General features: G+C 36.8%; 2 protein-coding genes across 3 annotated transcripts; both read left to right on the top strand.

The window, feature by feature from the left end:
* Positions 1–1686: 1686 nt before the first annotated feature.
* On the top strand, positions 1687–12098 carry LOC113357557. Of its 2 annotated transcripts, none has more exons than XM_026600998.1 (27): positions 1687–2078; positions 2226–2400; positions 2506–2630; positions 3159–3275; positions 3423–3569; positions 3718–4385; positions 5001–5122; positions 5246–5337; positions 5563–5782; positions 5926–5992; positions 6371–6519; positions 6621–6691; positions 6784–6957; positions 7064–7135; positions 7912–8013; positions 8106–8195; positions 8278–8353; positions 8456–8552; positions 8660–8729; positions 8845–9024; positions 9149–9271; positions 9355–9438; positions 9603–9787; positions 9874–10012; positions 10105–10164; positions 10304–10408; positions 11568–12098. In XM_026600998.1, the coding sequence occupies exons 1-27, from the start codon at positions 1968–1970 to the stop codon at positions 11679–11681; spliced, it is 3735 nt and encodes a 1244-aa protein (XP_026456783.1). In that variant the 5' UTR covers positions 1687–1967; the 3' UTR covers positions 11682–12098. The 2 variants fall into 2 exon arrangements, with proteins under 2 accessions (XP_026456783.1, XP_026456782.1); XM_026600997.1 differs by having other exon boundaries at positions 2202–2400.
* Positions 12099–18178: 6080 nt separating this feature from the next.
* Positions 18179–21565, top strand: LOC113357556 (DNA topoisomerase 3-alpha-like). Its single transcript, XM_026600996.1, has 2 exons — positions 18179–19385; positions 19475–21565. The coding sequence occupies exon 2, from the start codon at positions 19936–19938 to the stop codon at positions 20800–20802; it is 867 nt and encodes a 288-aa protein (XP_026456781.1). The 5' UTR covers positions 18179–19385; positions 19475–19935; the 3' UTR covers positions 20803–21565.
* Positions 21566–22086: the final 521 nt, after the last annotated feature.

Here is a 22086-nt window from a genome sequence, read left to right as displayed (position 1 = left end):
CTTCATTTGACGTATCTTCCATTCAACGCGCTCTTTGACAGTTTCGCCTTTGTTTTTGAACTTTTTGCTGTTAACTTTCAAAACTGGAGCTCTTCTTTGCCTTTTAGCAGAACATTTTCCTGGAGCAACTTCAAAAACTTGCACTTCCCTCTTCCAATTTTCAATCTTTTTAAAACTCCCACATATCTGAGAAACAACAACTTCAAGTTTTGTATCGCAAAAAAGTGTGATCGCCTTTTCAGCCATTTCATCAACAATAAACTAAAAAATTGAAACAGATTTTAGAAGAGTAAATTTAAGAGAAGTGAATTTTGGTGTGAGTGTATTGTTTGAAGATGATGGTAATTTATAGAGGTAAAAAGTGAATTTTGAATTTAAAAAACCTACAGGTTGGCGTTTTTGCTACAAAGGCCAGCGGTCTATGTTCGAGCGCCGCGTTTATGCTTCAAACTTCAGCGTTTGTGCTTCCAACGCCGACGTTTAACTTTCACACGCTGGCGTGTGCCCCAAGCCCGGGCGCTTGATGTTCAACCGTTCATTGTTGTTCCATAATGGAGAAACCTGTTTGGCCATCCACCTGGCTCAACAAAAAAATGGGTTTGTTCATTCCCATAAGAATTGCCTAATAAACATATGGAATTATAATTCGTACAAATTGAATTTCCCTGATAAACATATGGAATTATAATTCGTACAAAGGGCTGGTGGCCTCAGGACCAGTGTAGTCAATATCGGCCGTATCGGCCGATATATCGGGGATATTTCGGATATCGGCCTTGGAGTGGTAGGATAAGCATTGTATCGGCGATACGATATCGTCCGATATTATCCGTATCGGCCGATATATCGGGGATATTTCGTGATCCTATTTTTCTTGATGAGCATGATGAAAATGATGAATGGTTGGATCAACAGAACTTGGAAGACTTGACGGTTGAGGGTGATAGTGTAACTTTGGATGATTTGCAAGATATTCTTGGTGAAGAAAGTCGGCCAGTTGGTAGTAGAGGTGCATGTAGCTCTCGAAGTAAGTCTACTTCCCCAACCGACTCTGAGTATGATGGATATGATACTGATCAATTGATGCCAGACACAGATTATGGACTACTTGATGGAGCTAATGGAGTTACTGAAGATGATGATATCAATAGTGGCTCGTATGATTTTGAATAAGACTGTAATATCCTTGTTTAATTACCATTTTAGGTAGTAAACTTTAAAGTTGTTGAAGTTACTCTCCTGTTTTTGATTTGAACTTTTAACTTGTTTAATTACCATTTTAAGCAGTAAACTTTTAAATTGTTGAAGTTACTCTCGTGTTTCTAGTTAGAACTTGTTTATTGATTATTTTAGGTAGTGAACTTTAAAGTTATTGAAGTTACTCTTGTGTTTTTTGATAAAATTGATGGTAGTTACAAAGTTATAGTCTCTAAATTTGGAACCGATATTATACCGATATTTGAACGATAATATCCCCGATAGAAAGTCGTACCAGTGTATCGGTCCTGGCCGAGATAAACTGATATCCGATATTAACTACATTGCTCAGGACCCAAAACCGGTCCCGGTGATAATTTGACTAGTGACCGAGTTTATCCGTTCCTGCATTTTCACCCGCCGATTCAGGATTTGAAAGGAGGTTAGGAGAGTGAAAAGATTGAAGAATTGAATGAGAGAGAGAATCCAGAGCTCCAAGATATATTTTGACTTTCACCTCTTTTCAATCCAAAACCCTCAGATTTTTTTCACTTTCTGTCTCTCTCTTAAACAATTCCAGCAGTATAAAAGAGAGATTTTTGATACATTAGAATAATTAAGAACTTACAGTATTATTGTTTTTTAATTCTCTGATATTTCTTGCCCCAATTCTTCCTTTTCTTTATCGTTTTCTCTTCTCTCTCTCTCTTCTGCAACAAAAATCGGATCGAAGGAGAAGAAGAGAGGGATCCCTAATCCAATCCAAAACCATGGTTGAAACTAGACGAAGTTCTGCTTCCTCTAAGAGATCTTTACCTGCTACTGCATCAACTACTTCTTCATCTTCTCCTTCTCCTAACCCTCCCAACAAACGCTCAAAGGTTTCATATTTTTTCTAATTGGTTTTTCGAATTTTGTAATTCTACAAAGTTTTTATCTTTTTATCAAGTGGATTAAAGGGTTTCTTTCTGTTTGTGATTTTTGTTTTGTTTTTTGTTTTCAAGGCTTCTGAAGGATCATCATCGCAGGTACCGGCAACTTCACAACAACTTGCAACCCAAGGTGGTTCTGAGTCTCATGATGAAGAACTTCGTCAATCTGATCCCATTGTTGATCAAGATGCTGCTACAAAGGAATCAACAACTGTAGCTCCAGAACCAGCTTCGGTGGAGAAATCAGATGTTAACGGTGAAAATGGTGGAGGTGAGGAGGTTTCGCCTTTAATTTGGAGTATTAGATCTTGTTTTTATGATAAAAGGTTCCAACTTTGCATGTCAATTTTTCTAATTATTATGATTGTGATTTAAGGACCAACTGATATGGAGGTGGAGAAATCAACTAAGTCCGCCGTGGCAACAAAGAGAATTCCTCAGCGTTTGCAGAAATCAGCTTCTAAGATTCCATGGGGAAGACTTATATCTCAATGTTCTCAGGTAAGTGGTGGTGGCTTTATGAAAAATGTTTCATCTTTTCGTGTCTTTTGTTCTTCTGAAGCGTGAATCAAGTTTTGCATGTCTGTATCCTCCACTTTAGTGTTACTAATGTGTTTCACCAGAGAATGTGTTGCGGCAAATTAGGCTCCTTTATGATTTTTAGCTATTGTGTAACACTGTAGTGAAATTTTGGCTAAGTACAGAGTATTTAATCTGGAGTCTGAATAGCTAGTTTTTTTGTCTTCCTTGAACAAAACAGAAATATCCAATAGCAACCAGTCATAACAATTCAGCCCACCAACACAAACTTTGAATGCATTTGTTAGTACATAGAAGGGTAAGGAAAAGGGTATAGACGTATAGTAACGGAAGGAATTTCTTAAACCAAGATTACTTATACAATCAATATGCTGTATGTAGTTCAGAAGTTCCAAACTAAACAAAGAACTGCTCTTATTTGATTGTTGAGTGTTCTTTTTCATCATCTTGAGTTGGTGCTAAGCTGACAAGTTCGTTAAAATTTTGCAGAATCCACACCAGCATATTTCTGGTACTCAATTCTCGATTGGTCAAAGTCGGACCTGCAACTTATGGTTGAGAGACCCAGCTGTCAGTCCAGTTTTGTGTAGGCTGAAACATGTAGAGGTATGTTGGATATCGAATGTCTGTTTGTAATTCATCTAACAGCTTTGTCAGTTGGCTTGGAGATGGAAGCAACAGAAGACAGTATTTTTTGTGGCCCTGTAGTTGTCATGGCTGGTTTATCTGAATGTTTATTTTAATGGTGCGCAGAGAGGAGGTTCATCTGTTGCCCAGCTAGAAGTAGTAGGGGGGGAGGGTGTTGTCCAAGTAAATGGGAAGATAATTGACAAAAATTCCAATGTGATCCTTAATGCTGGAGATGAGGTGGTGTTCAATTCATCTGGTAAACATGCTTATGTATCCTTTTATCCATAATTTCTTGGTGCAATTCACGAGGTAGGTGATGCATTTCCCCCCGTTATTGTATAGATTCGCCTTCCCGCAGTTAAAGAACCAAAAGAATCCATCCCTTGTATGCGATACATTTCCTTAACCTCTTTATCAGATTTTCCAGCAGCTCAAGACTGAGAGCATAACTAGTGCAGCCCTGCCTTCTTCACTGGGCTTAGCAGAAGCACATGGTCTGCAGTTTGAAGCAAGGTCCAGAGACCCAGCTGTTGCCGGAGCGTCAATATTAGCTTCTCTTTCAAATCTTAGAAAAGATTTATCGCTTCTTCCTCCTCCTACCCAAACCGGCGAGGATGCACAGCATGGTTTAGAAAGGCCTATACTACCATCTGGCTGTGAAGTGCCAGATGACGTTGAAACCAATTCTCCCGTTCATAAGAGCGGTTCTGAAAACAATGACACAGATGGTGTCTCTGTAAGTGAGAAGGATGCTCTTCTAGCTGCCGATCTTCCTGCTAATGAAAGCCTGAATTTGGATAACCTTCCCATGGGTGCTCGTATTGATATCGAAATCGGAAAGGTTCCTGGTTCAAATTATGATCTAAGGTCTCTACTGCGTATGCTGGCGGCTTCTGAATTTGATTTAAATGGGGGAATTTTCAAAAGTCTTGATGAGCACAGGGGACTTAGAGATCTCTTTAAGGATCCCGACTCAACCACGTTGTCCGCAACTAGATCCCAAGCATTTAAAGATAGTTTACAGCAGGGAATTCTCAGTGCTAGGGATATTGAAGTCTCTTTTGATAACTTCCCCTACTATCTGAGGTAAACTACTTTTTATTGTTAGCCTACTTGGTGACCGTCTCTTGATTGCTGCTTTGGATGTTAACGCCTAGTAAACATTAAGACAGTGCACCTTATTGTCCCGTGTTAAAGATTGGGCACTTGTAGTTCATTGCCTGTTGCTAATCTTATAATTTTTAATGCCGTGTTTGGATGTATTTCCCAGTTTTACTTGGGTATCCGTGGATCCCAGGAAACAAGAATACTGGGAAGTTTGATATCGTGGTGTGCTCATCTGTCTCCCCATGTGAGGAATCCTGGGTTCATAAATCACCTTACCTAGCTTTCTCATGACATGAATTTGTTAACCGACATGTCTTTGAGGAGGTAGGGTGGGACTTGGTTTGGAGGGTTTATTTCAAAACACACCCAGTAATAGTAGTGTTCTCCAGTAACAAAATCCGACGTTGCAATACACCATTGATTTGGCGCCTTTATATCATGAAATTTATGCATTACTCTTTTGATTACTTTCCTTTGCATCCTTAGTGGGGTCTAAAGATACATTAAGAAATATTTGCTTGCCTCTCCGTTTATCGACTTTTTGGGCTTAGTATATCTGATTTTTGTATACCTCTGACATCTCAATTGTTGCAGTGAGACAACGAAGAACGTCTTAGTTGCATCCACATTCATAAATCTTAAGTGTAACGAATTCACGAAATACACTTCAGATCTTCCTACCATAAGCCCACGAATATTGTTATCTGGTCCTCCAGGTAAACTGCCTGTATTCCTTGTATTTCAAGAATTAGTGCTCATTATATGGTTTTCCTTTTGTGTTTCACGCCTGGGCTTGTTTTTAAATTTGAATTTCGTTCTATGGTATTTTTCTTGTGTAGGTTGTGACATATATCAAGAGACCTTGGCAAAGGCTCTGGCTAAACATTTTGGTGCTAGATTGCTTGTGGTTGATTCTCTCTTGTTGCCTGGTGTAAGCTTTACTAAATAGATTTACTCTGGCTCTTTCCAGTTTTTATGTTTACATTGAGAAGTTTACTGTCTTTGTTCTACATCATGTAGTTAAGGAAGCTCTAGTTCATAACTCTCTTCACCAGCCTTCTGGAATAAGAGAGTTCAAAACACAGCATATGTTTTATATGAAACCAGCACTAAACATTCTCTGCATGTTCATCCTAATTGCTTGTATTTATCTTAGGGACAATCTCCGAAGGATACAGAATCCAGCAAAGAGAGTTCAAGATCAGAGAAATTGGTCGCAGTTAGTAAGCAAAGAACCTCACTTGTGGAATTACCCATACCGCTAAAGAGACCAGCTTCAAGTGTTGAGGCTGAAATTACTGGTGCATTTAGTTCTCAAACTCTGCCAAAGCAGGAGACATCAACTGCATCATCTAAGAGCTATACATTTAAAACAGGCATGCCATTTTTCTCTTTACCTCATCATTATTGTTAGCTTGACATGTGAACGACGATCATGTTGTAGTTTTTGTTTCATTTATATGTGTTCTTTCATCTATGAGGCTCTTATCTTAGCTGCATCAACATTTGGAAATTTCAGGCGATAGAGTAAGATATATGGGTACTCCACATTCTCCCGGCTATCCTCCTCTTCAGCCTCCTTCGAGGTATATGTACGTTTCTAGGAATGTTCACTTTTATAGGTGTGTTAAATATAAATGCTCTTCCAGATTGTCAGTTTTCTGTAAAATTAATCTTCAGCACAATTTTTTTTGTCTCTGCTCTTTCATTCCTCCATAGGATTTCAGTTTTTTATTTCATTATGGTTGTTCACTTTCACATGGTGGGTCCCTGTAACACCTCTATAACTCTTTAGACGCAAGCAACTTAATTCGTAATTGGATATGTTATAGATAATTAATATTCTTCGTTGGGCCTTTTTAAGGTTACAGCTGGGACATGTCTTTTTGTGTAGCTATTCAACTTTCTCAATTATGTAGTCAGATGCAAGAGTTCATATACTTCGTGTGTATGTGCATCGACAGGGGTCCATCTTCTGGTTACCGAGGCAAAGTGGTTCTTGCGTTTGAAGAAAACGGATCTTCAAAGATTGGAGTTAGATTTGATAAGTCAATTCCTGATGGTAACGATTTGGGTGGCCTTTGCGAAGAAGATCATGGATTCTTTTGTGCTGGTAATCTCTAAAACTAATCAGCTTTTTACTCACAATTTTATTTAATGTTTTTTTCCCGTTAGTTCTGAATTGAGGTCTTTCAATGCACTATTATTTTGTAGCTGATGCGCTTCGGTTAGACAGTTCAGCAAATGATGATGTTGACAAGCTTGCCATCAGTGAACTCTTTGAGGTGAATTCTTATCTATCTTCTGAATAAAAGTTAGGCAAATGTTTTTTCTTCTTTGTTTTTACATGGTTGTCGGACTGTTCCTGCCATGACAGGTTGCTTCAGCTGAGAGTAAAAATGGTCCTTTAATATTGTTACTGAAAGACGTAGAAAAGTCTATGGTAGGCATTCCTGAAGCGTATCAATCCATCAAGACTAAACTTGAGAATCTTCCTACAAATGTCGTTATAATTGGTTCACATTCACAACTTGACAACCGTAAGGAGAAGGTAATAACATTGTTTTGATTTTATTGTGCTCAAGGAGCTACCTTATGGGTTAATTACGTTTGCCCTCTCTCTCTCTCTCAACTTTTGCAATTTACTGAATTTGCAGTCACATCCTGGTGGTCTTCTGTTTACAAAGTTTGCAAGCAACCAAACAGCTCTACTCGATTTCGCTTTTCCGGTACATTTTAACCTTTACTATGTTGCTTATATTTTATGATAATCTTTATGATTGCCTGTATAACACACGTTGACAATCTTTTTTCCTAGTGATGGTGTTAATTAATATTTCTTGGCTTTAAAGCTAAAGAGTCCTATGCTTCTGAATTAATGGGGCACTCACATAGTTTCAAAAAACGTTTTTAAGCGCGTATTTGGGCGCATCGATATAAAAACGCTTTAAAACGTGCGCTTCAATATTAGGTCATATATATCAGAGAAAAAAAATGGGCTTTAAACCCAAAAATAAGTTGCGGCGTCTCCTTTTTTTGTTTTAAAACTTACTAATATACGCACCCCCCACCCCCAAAAAAGAACAAATCTAGAAACTAATTAAAAAAAAAAGAGACAGCAACCTGTCTAGCCAAAGGGTTCTTCTTGTATTCTACAGCTTCTTCTTCCTCTTCTTTGATGATTCAAACATATACATTCTTGGCTAGTGTTTTTAGATACCTGTAGGGTAGTAGAATAAGGAAGTATATTAGTTGTTCCCTTAATCATAAGTTTAGTTGTCTAGTTAGTTTATTTGTTCCCTTAATCATGGATTATCATGCTGGTTTTTGGTTTTGTGTTGGGAAGTTTCGCATAGATATTTGTAAGTATATATTTATATATACATTGTGAAGCTACGTTCAATGACGTTTAGAAGCTGCATTACGATCTACTAGGAAGTGTCTCTTTACGCTTTCGTTTTTTGCAACCTTGGGGACTCATATTTGGACATCCTGGCCTATGTAGGATAACTTTGGCAGGTTACACGAGAGAGGCAAAGAAATCTCAAAGACCACGAAGCAACTGGTTCGGCTTTTCCCAAACAGAGTCACCATACAATTACCACAGGTATATGTCCTAAACCCAACTCATACAGAAGCTGAATGTTATATTATATCTTTGTTTCAAGGCCTTTATGCATCTGGTTTGTCCTATGACAGGATGAGACCATGCTTCTAGATTGGAAACAGCAGCTGGATCACGATATTGAAACTCTGAAGATAAAGTCAAATGCTGCTAGCATTCGTGCTGTATGTTTTAACCAACTGTATCAGAAAATATTAATGCCGCGAGCTTGCTCATAATTGTAACCTTTCTAATTCATGTTTTCAGGTTCTTACCCGCAATAAGTTGGAGTGCCCTGACCTTGAAACATTATCTATTAAAGATCAAACCCTAACTACTGAGAGTCAGTATCTTCTTAAAGCGATACCCACTTAATTTGAAACACCCAGGAAATTGTACTCATGTGCACGTCTTTTTTCTGAATGCTACTTGTTTGATGTTGCAGGCGTGGACAAAATTGTTGGTTGGGCATTAAGTTATCATCTGATGCACAGTACTGATACTAATGTCAAAGATTCGAAACTTGTTATATCTGGCGAAAGGTTTAATATGTTCATCTCACCTTCTATATTTCCTTGTGTTGAAATTTGAGCCCAGCAGTCTGTGAAGTGTCACTCTTACCTTGTTTTTCTGGCTACGAATATTGCAGCATTAAGTATGGACTTGACCTTCTTCAGGGACTCCAAAATGAAACCAAGAGTACAAAGAAATCACTAAAGGTGAAGTTAATATGCTCTTAATGGTTCTTTGCCAATGCTTTATCTATTCCATTAACAATGATGTGCGAGTCTTCGTTTTGATATATTTTGGTTATTTTGTCTTGAGGATATTCAGGATGTAGTTACTGAGAACGAATTCGAGAAGAAACTTTTGGCTGATGTTATTCCACCAACTGATATTGGAGTCACTTTTGATGACATTGGAGCCTTGGAACATGTTAAGGACACACTGAAGGAACTAGTTATGCTTCCTCTACAAAGGCCAGAACTGTTCTGCAAAGGACAACTGACAAAGGTTTGATTACTTTTGAACTATCTTTCATATTCAAATGTCTCACTTGTTGGTATGTAAACTGCCAGATCATTTTTAGCTCGTCAATTTGAGTAGCATATTCATACACGTAATCAATGCTTTCCAGCCATGCAAGGGAATACTGCTATTTGGTCCTCCTGGTACTGGGAAAACAATGCTTGCGAAAGCTGTTGCAACTGAGGCTGGGGCGAATTTTATCAATATTTCAATGTCAAGCATTACTTCAAAGGTGCTGATACTACTTCAAGTCTCCACAACCAACCTTACTTTTATAGATTTCTTTTGAACTCTCAATTTGTGGTTTGTTCACAGTGGTTCGGCGAAGGGGAGAAATATGTCAAAGCAGTGTTCTCACTAGCTAGTAAAATAGCTCCAAGTGTTATCTTTGTTGATGAGGTATGTTGATTAGTTTCTGATTTTTCTCGTTAGATGTTCCTGCAGCATCCTTTTTTCGAAAAGATATTATAAGCTAACTTTTTTTTTATATGAAACAGTGATCCTACAGTTTCTTTTCTCAAAAATTGCTCTAAGTTGGTCTTGTTTGGATTCTTCTCATATAGGTTGACAGCATGTTGGGTAGACGTGAAAATCCAGGGGAGCATGAGGCTATGCGCAAAATGAAAAATGAGTTTATGGTAAACTGGGACGGTTTGCGTACGAAGGACAAAGAACGTGTGCTTGTTCTCGCTGCTACCAATAGGCCATTTGACCTTGACGAAGCTGTTATAAGGAGGCTTCCTCGGAGGTAAACTCACCCTGGACACGTACAGATTTAAGTGCTGTTTAATAATCTTTCATTGGACTGTTCTGATGTGAAAATATTGTACACAGATTGATGGTGAATTTGCCAGATGCAGCTAACAGAGCAAAAATTCTAAAAGTCATAATGGCCAAAGAAGAGTTGTCTCCTGATGTTGATTTAGAAGCAGTGGCCAATATGACTGATGGTTATTCTGGAAGTGACTTAAAGGTTGCTCTTTTTCACTTTGTTGCAGTCGCAAGTATTAATCGTATCCATCTACGGAGCACATAAAGAGTCTAATATGTTACTTCTATTTTCAGAATCTTTGTGTGACTGCGGCTCATTGTCCCATACGAGAACTTTTGGAAAAGGAAAAGAAGGTTAGAACCAAGTTCTTAGAGTACAACAAGACATGGGCTAAACCGTTGTTATCACCATTTTTCTTATGTGTTTCTGTTGTTAGGTATGTCTGTTTCGTTTCATGTGTCTTAAACTTTGGCTGCTTTTACTTCTTTGCAGGAGAAAAAATTAGCTATGGCAGAGAACAAGCCGTTGCCTGAATTGCATGGCAATGAAGACATCCGTTCCCTAAATATGGAGGATTTCAAATTCGCACATGAGCAGGTATGTTTTTCAGCTGTCTTCAAGCATTTTACTTAGATTGTGTAAGCCCAGCTCCACCTATATGATTAGCCTAAGAAAGTGTTAAAACACATGATACAGAAAAACATATTATCTTTATTAACCTAAACAACATCTTAGTAGCTTGCAAACAACACCTGATAGTATAAAGATCATTGCCTAGCCACAATCAACATGGTGAAATGACCAGCTCTTTGATGGAGATGTTTTTATAATTCTGTCTCTTCTGAAATCTGCTGTGGAAAAGCTGGAGTTAGCATACTGGTGTTTGGTCACTCTAAAATGTTCTGTATCTCCATTTCACCATATACACGCCGGCCATTGGCGATGATGATTTCCATCACTGATCAATCATCTGCTTTTACCTCGTGGTTTTCCATAAGCTGGTTTCCTCTGCGTATTTGGATTTTCATTTGTAGGAATGTTGAATTCACTTGGATTGAGATCTGAAATGGTTTCTAGGAAGATAGTAGGGGATATTGAGAGTTAAGCTGTTGAAAATTTGCTGTGTTGTCGACATAGGTCATTGGTTATAACACTGGTTTTTACGTTTTTATTAGGCTTTTCTAGTTATACAAAAGGGACCCGAAAAGGTTATTTAAGAAGATAGCAGGGCTTGTATTCGTTACAATATTGCTGTGTCATTGAGATAGGTCATTGGTTAAAATGCTGGTTTTTAGGTTTTTAGGCTTTTCTATGGCTATGCAAAAAATCAAAATTTCACCGTAGTTGAACAAAAGTGAGTTACAGCATAGTAAATACCAACTAGGAAATAGTGTGTTGATTATGTTTAGTTTTTGAAAGTTCCAATAAAACTTTGGCTGACACCATACCCGGCGTTTGTGGTTGGGAGCTTGTGACTGCAATCCTACACACCAGGATGGGGATGACAACTCTCCTTTTTTTACGGTTTGAATTATACTGTCTTAAAAACGTGTAGAGGAAGGTGAACACACTGGAGAATTTGAACAAACTATGGCAAGCTAGAAGGTTTTGAAGACTTGAGATTATACTAAGAGATTGCAGGATGGCATTGGATTAACTTAACTATTCTGTCATTGAAATAGATCATACATTTTAATTTTAAACGTTAATCAGTAGTGTTAAATGTGAATTTGTTCTTATATTTTTTTAAATGTAGGTTTGCGCAAGTGTTTCGTCGGAGTCTTCAAATATGAATGAGCTTGTGCAATGGAATGACTTGTATGGAGAAGGTGGATCAAGGAAGAAAACATCACTCAGCTACTTCATGTAGAGGAGGTTGGGAAGTTAGAGTGAGAGTGAGAGTGAGAGAGAGAGGAATATAAATTTGTAAAGCCCAATGGCGTGAGTTTCTCTTTGGTTCGGTTGAAAGCCCTCTCCAACTTTCCCCCTTGCTAAGATTAGTTATTGGATGGGTGAACCGCTTCAGGTTCTAGTGTATCATAGTATAGGATGGTTGATCAGTGAATCTCATATTTATACTTGTTATTAAGTTAATTTATTGGTTAGATCTATACATAATGTAGCTTCTGTCAAATAGAAGCTATTTTGCTGCCTGTAAATACAGATACCGAACCAGACCAGCAAAAAATTATTTGGATACATGCCTGCTTGCCTTCCATGTGTGAGATCTTATGCGGCAATTCTGGCTATGTGGTTTTCATGTGTTTAACTGGATCTTCTTTGTTTAGATGTCAGTGTAAATATATTTTACATGGTTTTCATAAGGATATCAGGAATGGACGTTTTACCTTGTACTATGCTGGTGCCTAATGATAGCATGAATGGGCGTTTTACCTTGTACTATGCTGCTGTCTAAATATAGTTTAAGGTGGTTTTGTGAAAATGTCAGAAGGTTGTGCTGGTGGACACTCCATGCTAGTTATGATCTAAAACATTTATATAAAAAGAAGGCTTAAAGCTCAGAGGTTATAAATTTAAGAAGGTTTTCCCTATTTCCTATCCCTATTTTTCCTATTTCCTATCCACATAAATTGCTATCCCCAAATTCTCGTATGTACCACCCATTTAAAATATCATTTATTCTAAATACCATACCTTTGACTTTTTATTTTTATCCACCAATAAAATCACCCAACAATCAAACGATGAAAACCTAATTTATGGACAACTTGTTCTCCATCTCCACCACCGACCAATACATCTTCCTCCCCACCTCCGCAATCCACCACCGCCTTGGGATTTGTCATTCCCTCTCTAAATTTCCAGAGCATGCATTCACATCGGAGTACACCATGTGTTATCGCAATATACACTGTAATTCAGACAATGAATTTTATTTATCATCTCCTTGCAACCTTCGTATTTATACCCAAACGATGATAAATAATCAACAACAGTGGAAGAGATCAGTGGTATACATGATAGAGTTCTTTGGGAACGAATGATAATCTCGCTAATATTACACTTTTCGCAAATGGTGCGGAAAACATAGAAATGTCTAACTGTCCAGGAAGAAGATTTCCTGTTCGTCGTCTACGGCATAATATTCATGTCTGATTCACATCATGGTGTCTAAAAACATCAAATAATGTTAATCTCAATTTTACACGTGAGAACAGCAAAAAAAAAAAATTGAACTAGTACAAATGGTTTCCAAAATACATATCGAACTTGTGTATATGTATGGTTGATAGATCAGAGCCTACAAAAAGTGGTGTGGTGTAAAGAGTGTTGTTTGTATTTGAGTGTAGATTGGTTGAATTTAACTGCGCATGTTAGATCATTTGGATTTAACTCTATAACATACACAGTATTGTTTCTGATTAAACAAAATGAGTTACTTCAATGTTGACTACGGAAGCTGAATTTGTGTCCGACTACTGGAAAATCAAAATCAAAATGTTGTCAAGAGAATCAGAACAAAAATGAGAAAGCGAAAAGGAAGAGATATATACTAAATTGATTAGAAATCCAATATAGTCTTGGGTTTTTAACTTGATGAATTTTTAGTTGTTTTGTTTAATGAAAATGGGACACCAACGAAGAAGAAGCAAACAAAAAAGAAAATGAAAGCCTTAATAGTCATGGTCATGCATATTTGACTTTTATAGATATTTGACTTTTATAGGTGGTAAATAGGAGAAATCCAAATTGAAAAGTAGAATTGTTATAAAAATTGTGAGAGGATGGGAAATAGGGAAAACCTTTAAGAATTCTATTATTGGGTTTTGGGTTTAAACGACTGGGTTTTTTGGGGCTTTTTAGGGTCATGAAATAGTTCCATAGGACCCGTATCCTGATAATTTATGTAATACCTAATCGACCCGTAATTTGATTAGTGGTAATTAAAATGATTAACTAATCGATATTAGTGAACGGATAATCAACTGATTTTCCTTGTTTTGGTGAATATTGGTGAATTTTATTTGAAAAGTTTAAAGAAAAATGATGAAACCCTTTGTCACAAAACTCGGGATGACCTTATAATCAACTCCGAATAACAATTTTATCGAATCAAATCCTTTAAAAATCAGAGCAAAATCTGAATATTTTACTTATTACGTCTGGGAAAATACCAGCCGTAAATGCGTAATTACGGTTGGTAACTGAGGAACTCCCGGCCGTGAAAACAAAAAAAGGATGGGAAGCGAAGAACTTCTGGCCGTTATTTTTCCCAGAATCACATGAGTGTGTGTTACAGCTGGGTTAACATGTTTAAAAGGCAGTTTTCATCGTCCGTAAATGAATATGTAAGTTGAGAAATTTTGAGTTTCATCATGAATACATACTACGATTGAAAATTAGTAATACTTTCATTAATTAGACCACAATAAAACTCATTACATACTTAATAGATCCCCATTATAAAGTTTGTTTTAATAACATCCCTTTCGACGTATGAAGAAGTCTTTGATGAAGACTTGACGTCATCACCCCAAAGAAATTTCTTAGTGAATTGTAAACCATGGTATGCCTGACTATATGTGAGGTCAACTCCATATTCCATTCGGAGTAAATCTATAACATTTGAAGCAGTCTTCTTCTTCTTCTTCTTCTTCTTCGATGCTCGTAAATCATCTAACAAGATATTATTCATAAACGATTTCCTCATTCTAACTTTTTATGGATCTGAACAAGCTAAATCACATGAATGCTCAACATCTCTTACATTGAAATACACCATTTGATTTGGCAAGGAGAGAGGCATGAAACCTCTAGCGACAATTTTGCTTATTCTTGAACTTGCACACCACAGTGTATGGTTCGAAGTCACTCTTAACTAATTTATATTTGTAACAACTACTATTTCATACTTTGTATCAGCATCACAGACTTCTTTAATACCTCCTTCAAACAACTGCCCTACTCCCGTTAAGACGTTGACCCAAGCATCAGACTTTTTCGGGACCTTTTTGATCAAACACACATCATCAATGACGTCTTCTACAACAACTACCTCATCGTTTGAAATACAACTTGAAGATGATGATGAAGAAGAAGAAGAAGAAATAAAAGAAATAAAATCAACACAAGTCCTTAACTGGATGTTAAACTTCAACAAGTCAATCCCTTCTGAGCTGTAGTAGTGAACGAAAAACCTCAAATCCAAATCTTGATTGATGACATTTGAAATCCCATCTACAGTGTAACCAAAAAGTATGAGGTCTTCAGGAACGTAAGACAAATTTTGTTTCACCAAACTTATCATCTCCCTAATAATAGTTGATCCCTAAACAGGATGCGAGACGATATGATTACAAAATCTGAACTCTGCAACAACCATAACATATAGTGGTGTTTAGAAATTTGGATCAACAACCAAAGTTGACACAAATGTTCTGAAAATAATCACAGTTTTTTAAGTCAACAATTACAGTTGATCCAATAAATCTGTGTAAACAATCACAGTTGATCCAATAAGAGATAGTTAAAGCATGAATTTCACTGCAAACCAAAAACAAAGAAGCCTAAACTACCCTAAGCTACATATAGTATTACGTGGCACATCACTCGGGGGCTACGCCCCTCGTGAAATTTAAATTCAATGTAGAATGTGAGAAACCTAAAATAAAAGCTACATCATAAAAAAAAAATGAATGCATAATGATTACCTGCAATCTAAAAATAATCATTAACAACAGTTGACACAAACTGACTAAAAATTATCCCAGTTTTTTGTATCAACAATCAAAATTGATCCAAAAGAATGTCTACATTTCATCGCAAACAAAAACATAATTCATATCTGTAGTTCGTCAATTTCAGAATTCACCATTACCATATGTTCTATATTCATCGAAAGAAAAACATAAACCTGTTTTTTTTTATTGATGAGCATACCTAAAAAAACATATATAACAAATCAAAAAATTTAATTAATGAATCACGATCTTGAGATAAAATTATATCAAGATCAACCGATCAATGTAACATAATAATCACGAAATCAAGCTTCCCACAAAAATCACGATCTCTGCAACAACAAAAAATAAGAAAACAAAAACTGAAAACAAATGTTGAACATAAAATAGATGAATCGAACATGCAATCATCAAAAACAACTCTATGAATCTTCAAAAAAGCATCAACATTAGCAATTTGTTTCAGAAAAACAGATCTAGCCAATTCTATTGATTAAGAATAATTGAAAAAATGCTGTTAAATTCGGCGATTTTGTTGATTAAGATGATGAATAAGAAGGAGGTGAAGAAGAATTCACGATCAGAAACCGTAAATTAACAGAAAAAACAAATTCATTTTTTTTTCTCGATCTCAGCTCTCTGCAGCTGGAATCTCTTTCTCTCTTTCAATTTTTATTTCCGTTTAGTAATTGAAATTCGATTTAGATACTCACATATATATTAGGAGTATATTAGGAAGTCCCTGATTTGTTAATGGACCCCTGATGGGCTTATAGATAGAGCGGGATATATATTCAATTACCACACTAAATACGTAGCCAGGGGTGAGCATGGGCCGATATGCACTGGTTTTCTCCTCATCCTCATCCAATCCAATACACAACTGATTTCAAATTTGGTATCCGTATCCAATCCAACATCCAACGAATTTGCATCCAATGGATGCACGGATGAACGGATTGGGTGCGGATAATCCAATGGATTTGTGTTAGCTAAAATTTATAATAAAAAAATAAATCATATATATGGATGACTTCTTATAGAACCTACACATTTTGTATCCTGGCTAAATTGGGGCCTATACCCATTAATTTGGGCCTGCTACTAGATGACAAAAAAGGTCATTGAATAGTAAAAAAAACCCACCCCTTATCCAATTATTTTTAAAAATGGCTAATTTACCCCTTGATTAACTAGCGTTAATCGGGTGATTAATTTAGGTTCAATCAAATTAAACTAAAAATAATTAATCTTGATTCTTCATCAAAAACCGATTTTTTTTTTTTTTTTTTGAAAAAAATCAAACCAGAATCGGTATATGTTCGTGCTCTCATAAACCGATTCTGGGTTGATTTTTTCAATTCACAGAAAAAAAACAGAATCGGTTTTTACAAATGTACAGAAAAAACCGATTATGGGAAAGAAAAAAATCAAACATAATTTAAATCATACTCGATCTGGAAATGAGTATGATTTCATACTCGAAATCTGTTCGCGTATAAATTTATATACTCATTTTGAGATCGAGTATGAAATCATACTCGTTTTGAAATTGTTTAAAATCATTCTCATACTTATTTTCAATTTGGGTATAACCAGAATCGGTTTACTCGTACACACATAAAAACCGATTATTGACATTGCACAACATGAATCTGTTTATAAAAGTGCTCATGTAATCCGATTCTAACAAAAAAAAATATAGAAAAATTGTGAACAACAATCGGTTTACTCGATACACATATAAAATCCGACTCTAGCATTATACATCAACAATCGGTTTTTATAAGTGCTAACGTAATCCGATTATGATCGAACCAGAAAACATACCAAGGACAATCGGTCTTTGTGGGCATGAACATAAATCGTTTCTATTTGCAATCGAATCACATATACATTAACGTTAACCGATTATGGCAAACCCGGAAAAATTTGATTTCAATTTTTTTAATTTTTGAGCGATTGCTTGTTAGTAAAACCTAGTTTAGAGGATTGGGTTGAGAAGAAAAGAAGAAGAATTAGTTGAAGTGGAAATGAAAATGAATTTCATTTTGATTTTAATTTTTAATTTTTATGATTTTGATTTTGATTTTAGTTTTTAATTTTATGATTTTAGTTTTTAGTTTTATTATTAGAATTTAATGGGGACATATTTGTAATATTAGTATTTGATGAAGGGTAAGTTGGTAGTTCCATCTCTTAATAATCTTTTTTTGTCCTGTAGTGTAGGCCCAAATTAATTGGGATAGGCCTCAATTTAGCCATGATTTTATATATGTATATGAATATAGAAGTGTCATGGACAACACTCCTATCGAACACCTAAAAATTCTAAAACTTTCCATATATTTTTTTAGAAACTATATAAATGTCCTTAATCTAACGGGTATAGATGTCCAACGGATTTTTAAGGTTGCATCCAGGATAGTTTGTTAGATTTCAAAAATTCCGTCCACATCCAACCCATAAACGAATGGTCGGTTCATCCATCCACACGAATACGGTTGGTCCCTGTTAAATCCGCGGATTACAAATAAAATACTCACCCTACAATAGGTTCAAAATCCATCCACTAAACTAGCTTCAGTGGATGGACCTGCCACTAAGCAGGCCCATACATATAGTACCGATCTGTAATTCCTACAAGAAGAAAACCTAACTCTTTAAATTCTGCCTCCTTGCACCGAGTCTTTACCTTATCTGCTTTTACCTCTGAGATGCGCCGCCGTTCATGAAACATATGTGACCTCCATCACTACTATCACATCCACCGTCTAACTTTGCTTCAAAGACCACAAGCAACTCTTAATTTTTTCTCCTTGAAAGATCAGAAACCCCATTCTTCGTCACAAGCAACCTCTTAATTTTTTCTCCTTGAAAGATCAGAAACCCCATTCTTCTTCAATGGCTCTGCGGGTTCTCAATATTGCTGAGAAACCCTTGATAGCCAGAGCTATTGTAGAAACCTTTTCTCAAATCCCTAGCATACCAACAGAAGGAGGTGTATACAAATTTCCAATGGGGCCGTGGCATATGTCTGTTGTTTCAGTTTCAGGCCACTTTTAAGGAGTATGAATTTTTGGGGGATCAGTATACCAACCATGATTGGAAGCAGTGTAAATCTATTGCTCTTCTGACTGAAGCTCCAGTTCACAAGGTTACTGCTGCAGGCAAACACGATGCTGTGACGGAGGCACAGAGACAAATGGGGTCTCAAGCCCCCACTTGTTTCTCAACTTCGGTGCAGAATCGGTTACTCCCTCCGACCCACTATTAAGTGACCTATTTGATTTTATATTTTGTCCCACTAATAAGTGAGCTATATCACTAAACAAGGAGGTATTTCTAAAATTATCCTTTTAGTTAATTATAAAAAATATATGAAATATGCATAATTTGATAGGTGTTATAAAATGATTTTCAATGATACGAAGTTTGCGACCATCCGTGGAGTAGTTTGAGAGATAAATCATTTCTAAATTTCACTGGTTATTATCCATAAGGGTATAATTGTAAAAAATGCTTAAAAGTACTCTTTTCCTTGCTTGTCTTAAAAATTGTGCAAATTTAAACTAGATCACTTAATAGTGGGACAGAGGGAGTAGATTTTTAGAAATTTTGCTCTATTATGGGGGGAAATTTGATGGAATTATGAAATTTTTGTTCGTCATCAAATACATAAAGTTTTGATAGGGATTTTCCTATGACCCCTCTCAAAATTTTGTTTGGCTCGGTCGCTGTTGTAAGTACGTTGGAAGAAGAAGCATCAAATACTGATGAGCTTGTATTGTGGCTGGACCGCGATCCGCAAGGTGAGAATATAACTTTTGATGCGATTAAGGTGTGTAAAGATTCAAATCCCCTTATAACTGGTAAGGATATAAAACGTATAATGATTTCTGGTTCTGATCTCACCCCTGGTTCTGATCTCACCCGGAAAGAAATCATGAATGCATGGCAGCACATGGTTGTACCTGAGGAGTCGGTTTCCTTTGCGGTGGATGTTAGGAAGGAACTTGATTTCGAATTGGAGCTGCGCTTTCTAGGGCTCAGACACTACTGTTACCAGAAGCATTCCCTTGTTTGAAGGGCCAGCAGATTATTTATGGTCCATGTCTGTTTCCTGCCCTAGGATTTGTAGTTCAGCATGATAATTCGATTAGATTGAATGACAGTGGATTATGCAAGGTGGAAGGAACTTATATTACCACCCATGGTAGTTCTTGTACTTTTTACTGGGAGTGTCTGAGTCCTGGTGCAGATAACGGGTTTGATTATACCATTGCTGAAAACGTCTATAGACGGTGTTATGATCGGACTGCAAAGGTAGACTTTGTAAGATATTCTTCGAACAGAATTAAGAGTCCTCCACCGTTCTTGAACACAATTGAACTTCAAAAGCTAGCATCTAAGTACCTCCTGATGGACTGCAATCGGACTATGGAGGCTGTGCAGTTTCTGCATCAATCCGGTTTCATCACGTACCCTCGTACCTCATCTGATACTATTGCTCCTTGTATGCGAACTTATTTGCATGAGATTGTTCAGCAGCAACGGAATCACCGTAAGTGGGGCGCTGATGTATTAACACATCTGAGTCTTGAGACAGGTTTGAATATGAATAATGGTGGACATACTGATCCGGCACATTCACCTATTTATCCTACTATGAAGGTTCCCACTGCTAGAGAAGAAGCTTATTGGACTGCTGACCAAAGATTAGTGTATGAGCTAATAGTCCGCCACTTCCTCGCTTCAGTATCTAAGCCAGCCGAGGTACAACAAGCTTACACCAGAATTAGACTTGGAAATGATATATTCAATGGAACTACAATGAAGGTGATTACGCCTAATTTTTTGGTTTTTTTAAGGATCTATGAAAAAGATCACCCAGGATTTTTTATGCAGCAACCGGTTAAGCTTGACTTGAGAATTGTTGCCTCAAAACCACCGCCATTAAGCGAGGGTGATTTGCTAGATGTCATGGAGAAGGAAAACATTGGTACTAATGCAACTAGGCACGAGCTACTCGGTAAGTTACTGACTCTTGGTTACGTTCTTAGGGATCGAAACATGAATTTCACTCCCACGTACCTAGGCAAAGCCTTAATTACTGGATATATAGAAATGGGAGCCGAGGTCGAGCCTTTGTGGAAACCCCAGTATAGACAAAACTTAGAAAATGATCTTAAACTTATAGAGGAAGGGACGGAGAATAAAGATGAAGTTTTGCAGCGCCATAAGGGTATTCTGACAACTTGTTTTCAAGTTACTTTTGGGTGCTTTTGAAAGATATTATGGTACATCGAAATGCGTTTACCGTTGTCATTTATGCAGAGAAACGTTTAGGGTACTAAGGCAGACTCATAGACACGGTAACTTCATAGTTAAATGCTTAAATGATAAATACTGTGACGGGCATGAGTGGCTTCCGAATTGCACAATTGAAGCAACCGTTTCAGATACGACGTGTACCGACTGTTTTCAGAGTCGAGAAGGTCGAGAAGGACTGGTGGTTAATTTGGTTAGCGCCAAGTTTGATGAGGAAAAGATACCACGCATTTACCGGGACAACCATCTGGGATGTGTTCGTTGCAGTACTACATTCAGAAGTTTGACAGTAGTTTGTGGAGAAGGGGCATACAGCCAATTTACTAGGTCATCTCCTAATGGAAGATGTGTGAATTGTGGTCATCTGGAGACGTCCTCGCACAGGAGTGTTACTTGTTCAGCAAGACGTTATGATGTTCACAGTCGCAGCTAATTTTCAGTATTTCAAAGGGCTACTGGTTTATCATATTGGTAAATGGTAAACTAAGTGATCTGGCAATAAGTGTTGTATGGAATATGAGATCTGGCGACTGGTTCAAGCTCAACTAGAAGGCTTTCATCCTCTGTTTGTTTTGTCTATGATCCGTGTGGAAAATTTTTTTGCATTGTTTTTTGGATTTGCTCAATTCGATTTAGTTGCATTTTGTAATATGGATTTATACTTATAGTACTCATCTACGGAAAACAGTTTTCTTGTTATAAGGAAAGTTAATTTCTCTGACATTATGTCGCTTAAAATATGTAGTATTTTGAAAGCTACTTTTCTTTAGAATGTTGTCCATCACCAGGAATGGGTCTCACTACCGTGAACCGCCCTTTATAAAAGACTCTCATTCTCAATTCCACCACTACATTTCCATTCATCACCTCCTCATCAAACCCAATTAAGATATTAAAACACTTGTCAAGTATCATTTTCAATTATAATCACAAGTGGTCATCGCAATAATATTTTCATAACATCAAAACTAATCTCTCTTCACTCATCTTTAAGCAAACCAAATGTATCAAGTCAAGTTTTCAATTCTTTTAGTGGATACAAAAACACATTCTTATGGAACTCAATTGTTAAATCTCATTTCTCCAATGGAGATTACATAAAGAAAAACACTGGAGCATTTTTCATCAATCCTTCTGACCCTTTTACAATACCAATGATAGTTACAGCTTCTGCCGAGCTTTCAGATATGTAGGAATTACCAATAGGTACCATTATAGTGTTCTTAGTTAGTAGCAGGTCCA

This window comes from Papaver somniferum, chromosome 3 (assembly GCF_003573695.1).
Source record: "Papaver somniferum cultivar HN1 chromosome 3, ASM357369v1, whole genome shotgun sequence".
NCBI classification, from domain to species: Eukaryota; Viridiplantae; Streptophyta; class Magnoliopsida; order Ranunculales; family Papaveraceae; genus Papaver; species Papaver somniferum.
The sequence above is the reverse complement of the archived record's forward strand: the minus strand, read 5'-3'. Positions and strand labels throughout refer to the sequence as shown.

Excerpts from the sequence above, each read along its gene's own strand:
- LOC113357557 (XM_026600997.1), top strand. The coding sequence starts at position 1,968 with ATGGTTGAAACTAGACGAAGTTCTGCTTCCTCTAAGAGATCTTTACCT. Across the intron at positions 2,401-2,505 it reads TAACGGTGAAAATGGTGGAG|GACCAACTGATATGGAGGTG; the intron begins GTGAGGAGGTTT and ends TTGTGATTTAAG. Across the intron at positions 2,631-3,158 it reads TTATATCTCAATGTTCTCAG|AATCCACACCAGCATATTTC; the intron begins GTAAGTGGTGGT and ends AAAATTTTGCAG.
- LOC113357556 (XM_026600996.1), top strand. The coding sequence starts at position 19,936 with ATGGACTGCAATCGGACTATGGAGGCTGTGCAGTTTCTGCATCAATCC.